The following is a 5,867-nucleotide window of genomic DNA, read 5'->3' on the forward strand; positions in this document are numbered from 1 at the left end:
AGTTTGATGCTTCCCAAAAAACCTGAGGAGCCCAAAAAAGGTCCCATCAACAGGGTCAGCCCTGAAAGGTCTGGGGGTCACCCGAAAGCCCAAGGTTGGTGTTTCTCCAGCAGGTTCCCTCTCCTGGGGAATAACAAATCCTCCTCCTCCCCTGGGGACACCGAGGGAGGCCGGGACGATCCCGGTTCTTCCCAAAAATCCCCTGGAACGGGGTTTCCTCACCCGTGGCCTCGATGTACTCGATGCAGCGCTCGATGAAGACGGGGATGGGCCGCTCGGGGGACACGACGCTGGCCAGGGGCACCCCGAAGTAGCTGCTCTCCCACGTGCTCTTGGTGACCGAGGGCCTCGCCTTGGGCTTTGGTTTCTGCGGGAATTTGGGAATGGTTTTTACTGGTTTGTCCTGGGTTTGGGGCTCTTCTCGATTTCGGGGGGGGGGTTGGGTTTTTTTAATGATTTCTGTGCCTGGGGGAGGCCACCAGTGAGCAACTGGTGCCACCACCCCCACCAGTGACCCCCGGGGGACACCACCAGTGACCAACTGGTGCCACTATCCCCACCAGTGACCCCCGGGGGACACCACCAGTGACCAACTGGTGCCACCACCCCCACCAGTGACCCCCGGGGGACACCACCAGTGACCCCTTGGGGAGGCCACCAGTGTCCAACTGGTGCCACCTTCCCCACCAGTGACCCCTTGGGGAGGCCACCAGTGACCAACTGGTGCCACCTTCCCCACCAGTGACCCCTTGGAGGAACCACCAGTGACCCCTTGGGGAGGCCACCAGTGACCAACTGGTGCCACTATCCCCACCAGTGACCCCTGGGGGACACCACCAGTGACCAACTGGTGCCACCTTCTCCACCAGTGACCAACTGGTGCCACCTTCTCCACCAGTGACCCCTGGGGGACACCACCAGTGACCAACTGGTGCCACCACCCCCACCAGTGACCAACTGGTGCCACCACCAGTGACCAACTGGTGCCACCTTCCCCACCAGTAACCCCTGAGGGACACCACCAGTGACCAACTGGTGCCACCTTCCCCACCACTGACCCCTTGGATGGACCATTCCCTCCAGAGCTGGGCTCCACGACCCTCTTGGATCCCTCCCAACCCAGAACATTCCCTGATCCAACCAGGAGTGACCCCAAAACAACTCCTCTACCACCCCCAAACCTTCCACCTCAGGACAGACCTTGGTCCCCCTCCTGAGGCTGCGCAGGATGTTCAACCTCCTGGATGGACCATTCCCTGATCAGGGGAACATTCCCTGATCCAAACCCAACTTCTCCAGGACCCCCAAACCCCACCCCCCCCCCCCCCAACCCCCCCCTTTGCCGGGACAGACCTTGGTGGTCCTCCTGAGGCTGCGCAGGATGTTCCTCCTGCGTGGGTCCTCCCCGTCGGCCGCCTCGTAGGGGATGACGGCGTTGTCGCCCTTGTAGCAGCCCTGGGAGCTCTGCTCCTCCTCCTTCTTGCGGATGATGGGCCCCAGCTCGTCGTCGCTGCCCAGGCTGAGGCTGGGCCGGTAGCCGGCGAAGCGGCCGAGCCGCGGGCACCGCGCCCGGTACAGGGCGGGCTTGGCGGCCGCCGGGGCCTTGCGGCCGCGCTCCAGGGAGCTCGTGTCCATCTCGCTGTCCGAGCCGTTGCCGCTGCCGTTGGACTGCGCCTTGTTGATGTTGCGGATGGTGATGATCTTGCCCTGGGTGCTGTCGTGGGGCACCGAGTAGATGTTCTCCTCCTCGCTGCGCGGCTTCACCACGGCGTCCATGGGCTCGGCGTAGTCCGAGGGGTCGAAGCAGTCGGCGGGCAGCCAGCCCGAGGAGGACACCGACCTCCTCTGCCCGTCCCGGTGGCCCTGCTCCAGGTAGGAGAGGTCGCCCTTGATGTCGAAGTGCACGGGGGGCTTGGGCTTCACCGGGGGAGGTACTTTGTTGTTCAGCTTGCTCTCGAAAGTGCTCACGACGGAGATGAAGGACAGCCCGTCGTTGCCCTCCAGCTCCATGGAGAGCTTCGAGTGGTCCTTGGGCAGGGCGGGCACGGCGGGCTCCTCCCGGAAGGGGCTGTAGCCGGGGGGCTCCGCGTCCTCCTCCGAGTCCTGCAGGTTGGAGTTGCAGAGGGGGGAGCCGGCGCGGGGCGAGTTGAACACCTCCTCGGTGGTGCTGCACGCCTCGGCCGCGTTGTCGTACATGTGGGCGGCCTCCACGATGTTCTTCTTCTCCACCACGTCCTTGAAGAAGGGCTGGAAGAGCTCCAGCTTGTGCTGGGCGGGCGGGCCGCAGGACACGGCGGCGAAGCGCCCGTCGATCTCCTGGGCGATCTCCTCGCCCTCCGCCAGCTGCTCGCGGCTCACGTCGTTGTCCAGGATGTCGGCGGAGCCGTCGGTGAGCGCCACGAGCTGCACGGGCACGATGTCCTGCACCTCGCAGAGGAAGGCCCGCAGCATGGCCAGCGACGCCCGGCGCCGCGCCGAGTAGAAGACGATGTAGCCGTGCACCAGGCGGCTCTTGCGCACGCCGAAGGACGCGTGGTAGGACAGCAGCGACAGCTCCGTGCGCCGCTTGTGGGGCCCCACGGGCAGCTCCAGCAGCACCGAGGAGCTGCTGCTCGGCGCCGGCCGGCAGGCCTGGGCCTGCAGCAGGGGCGGCAGCACGTCGTCGGCGCCGAAGGGGTCCCCGCACATGAGGCACATGACGATGCGCAGGTCCACGTCCGCCAGCTCCTTGAGGCCCGGGGTGGAGCCGACGAGGTTGAGGTTGCGCTTGGAGTCCAGCAGGCCCTTGAGGACCTGGCTGATCTGCTTCTCGTTGATGTTGCGGCCGTAGCCGATGCCGGCCGAGGCCGGGTCCAGGAAGACGCACTGGAGCTTGCTGGCGATCTGCTGGCCCTGCTGGACGAGGCTGTGCAGGGTCTCCCCGCTGGCGTCGCCCCTCTTGTTGACCAGGACGAGCGTCAGGGGCAGGTGCACCAGGTGGTTCTCCCGGCGGCCCAGGGTGGACTCGCGGCTCTTCTCGATGCTCTCCACCACGTAGGACAGCGACTCCTTGGAGTTGTAGAGGCACAGGCAGCCGTGGGGCTGGAAGGTGGGCGTCTGGAAGGTGTTGACGGGCAGCCGCACGTTGCCCTCGATGGGCCGCAGCGACAGCTCGTACATCTTGCCCTCGATGACGTACTTGTCGTCGTTGGTGCACAGCGCCCGGATCTCGTTGGCCAGCTCCCGCGCCAGCCCGTCCTTGCCCAGGATCACCAGGTTGATCCTGTCGATGTTGGAGTCCAGCAGCAGGTTCTTCTGGTTGCGCTCCGAGGGCCGGATGAAGCGGGAGCCGAGCAGCTGCTCCACCTTGGAGTCCACGCAGCCCGGGCAGCTGGGGCACGTCTCCTTGGTGGGGTGGTACACGAAGTGGATGTGCTTCAGGATGAGGGCGTCGCGCTCGGCCTGCAGCTTCTGCAGGGCCTTGAAGCGCTGCTCCTCGCCCAGCACGTCCTGGATGACGCCCATCTTCTCCTTGCTGGGCTTGGCGTCGAGCTCCAGCTCGTAGAACAGCTCCGAGTACTCCAGGAGCAGCTCCTGGAACTCCTCCTTGGCCTTGTCTATGATCTGCTTCTGGTGCTTGCCGTAGATGTCCATGTACACGGACTCCTCCAGCCACATGTAGAAGTCCTCGTTCATGATGAAGCTCCGGGCCTCCTCCCAGGGCTTCCCGGGCGTGATGAAGGGCGACGTCTCCAGGTTCTCCCGGAAGGCCCTCCTCATCTCCGCCCGCTTCCGCTCGTTCCTCAGCTTCTCCAGGTGGGCCTCGTAGAGCTGCTCGGCGGGCGGCGTCTCCATCAGGTCGAAGGGGATGCGCTCGTTCTCCACGTTGTCCACGTGGCTCGTGGCGTCCCAGGGCGTCTCCTCCAGCACCACGAACCACTTGTGGAAGTCGGGCTTGGCCTCCAGTAGCTTCTCCACCTTGCCCCGGCCCAGGTGGTCGATCTCGTCCAGGTCGGGGATGAGGGCGTCGAAGGCCTGGGGCAGCAGGGCCAGGTAGGTCTTGCGCCGGCGCTCGATGTGCTCCTGCTTGAGGCGGTGCACGTGCTGCAGGAAGAGCTTCTTGGCCTTCTGCGTGCCCTCCAGGTACACGTAGTCCTGGTACTCGGGCGACGGCTGCATCTTGCGGCTCACGTTGGCCCAGGCCTCGTTGTGGCTCTTGACGATGCGGCTCACGAGCCACTCGTACTTGTCCTTGGCCGCCGCGATCTGCTGGCTCTGCTGCTTCAGCGCCTCGAAGTAGGGGATGATCTTGGCCTTGCCCCGGCTCTTGTCCACCAGCTGCACCAGGGTGCTGAAGGCCAGGTCGACGTTGACGTTGGAGCGGGCCGAGGTCTCCACCACCTGCAGGTTCTTCTTGCCCAGGGCGAAGGCGTGGGCGTCGCGGATGTAGCGCTCCACGCCCTCGTCGCACTTGGTCAGCACCACCACGATGGGCTTCTTGGTCTTGGCCAGCTGGTTGTAGAGGTTCGACACGAACTTGAGCTGGTCGTCGAAGTTCCTGTTCATGCCCCGGCTGACGTCGACGCAGAGCAGGAACCCGTCCACCAGCAGCTTCCCGTCGGGCATCTGCTTCTGCTCGAAGTCCTGCTCCAGCCCCAGCTGGTCGGTGCAGAAGTACATGAGCTTCTCCGCCGACGCCAGCTTGGTGGCCGCCGCCCTCTTGATGTAGGGCTGCAGGGCCGTGCTGCGGTGGGGCTGGAAGGTCTGGTCGTCGATGAACTCCGTCTGCTCCACCACGTGCATCTTGCAGTCCACGCACTCCTCCAGCGCCCGCACCACCTCCCCCCAGTAGAGGAAGTGGTCATTGTTGACCACCCTGCCCCCGAAGTCACTGGTGCTCAGGACCGACGTGTGGTCCAGGTGGAACTCGTCGGCGCTGGGCCGCACGAAGCGGTTGCAGAGGCAGGACTTGCCGACGCCGCACTGCCCCTTCTCCTTCTCGGTGCCGGACAGCCCCACCACGCTCACGTTGTAGGTGGGAATGCGGGCGTCCTGCTTCCTGGCCATCATCATTGTCCGCTCATCATCCTGTCCCGCTCACACGCTGCTGCTGCTGCTGCTGCTGCCGCCGCTGCTGCCCGGAGAAGGGTCGCGGCGCCCGGCGCGGCTCCGGCTCCGAGGGGGGCTCAGGGCGCCGGGGCGGGGCCGCTCCTGGTTCCCATCCCGCTGCCTCAGGCCGTGCTGGTCCCCGTCGGCGTCGTCGGGCGGCCGGCGAGTCCCCCTGGGAGAGAGGGAGAGAGAGAAAAGGAGAGATGAGAGGTGGAACTGGTGGTGGTTTGGGGGCTGGCACCCGAATCGTGCCCGGGGGGTTTGGTGAGTCCTGCGCTGGGACGCCGGGGAGGTACTGGAGGTGGTGGAGAGGTGGCAGACCCGGCCAAGGGCTCGGTGTGGTGGGCACGGGGTCACTGCACCCCCAACCACTCACTCGTGGCTTCCATCACCCAACTGGGGAGGTGGGCACACCTTCACTGCCCAACTGGGGAGGTGGGCACACCTTCATCACCCAACTGGGGAGGTGGGCACACCTTCATCACCCAACTGGGACGTGGGCACACCTTCACCACCCAACTGGGGGCTCGTCGTGGTGGGCACGGCTTCACTGCACCCCCAACCACTCACTCGAGGCTTCTTGGGTGAACTCTGAGGGTCCTTCCACCCCAAACCCTCCATGATTGACTGGAGGGGGCTCTGAGGCTCCTTCCACCCCAAACCCCCCAAGATTTGGGGCCTCTGAGGGTCCTTCCACCCCAAACCCTCCAAGATTTGGGGCCTCTGAGGCTCCTTCCACCCCAAACCCTCCATGATTGACTGGAAGGGCTCTGAGGGTC

General features: G+C 65.3%; 1 protein-coding gene across 2 annotated transcripts in view; it reads right to left on the minus strand.

Moving 5' to 3' along the window:
- ARHGAP35 (Rho GTPase activating protein 35) overlaps positions 1 to 5,255 on the minus strand; it is a 9,938-nt gene extending 4,683 nt beyond the window's left edge. For both annotated transcript variants that reach the window (XR_003525454.1, XM_027631648.1), the window contains exons 1-2: positions 1,354 to 5,255; positions 223 to 367 (exon numbers count right to left, since the gene is read on the minus strand). Coding sequence is in view for 1 of the 2 variants with exons in the window: in XM_027631648.1 (XP_027487449.1) it covers positions 223 to 367; positions 1,354 to 5,052 (3,844 nt within the window). In the remaining variant the exon portion in view is untranslated. The remainder of the gene's footprint in view (positions 1 to 222; positions 368 to 1,353) is intronic.
- Between the last annotated feature and the right edge of the window lie 612 nt (positions 5,256 to 5,867).

This window comes from Corapipo altera, unplaced genomic scaffold (assembly GCF_003945725.1).
Source record: "Corapipo altera isolate COAL_440 unplaced genomic scaffold, ASM394572v1 61377, whole genome shotgun sequence".
In the NCBI taxonomy this organism is placed as follows: Eukaryota; Metazoa; Chordata; class Aves; order Passeriformes; family Pipridae; genus Corapipo; species Corapipo altera.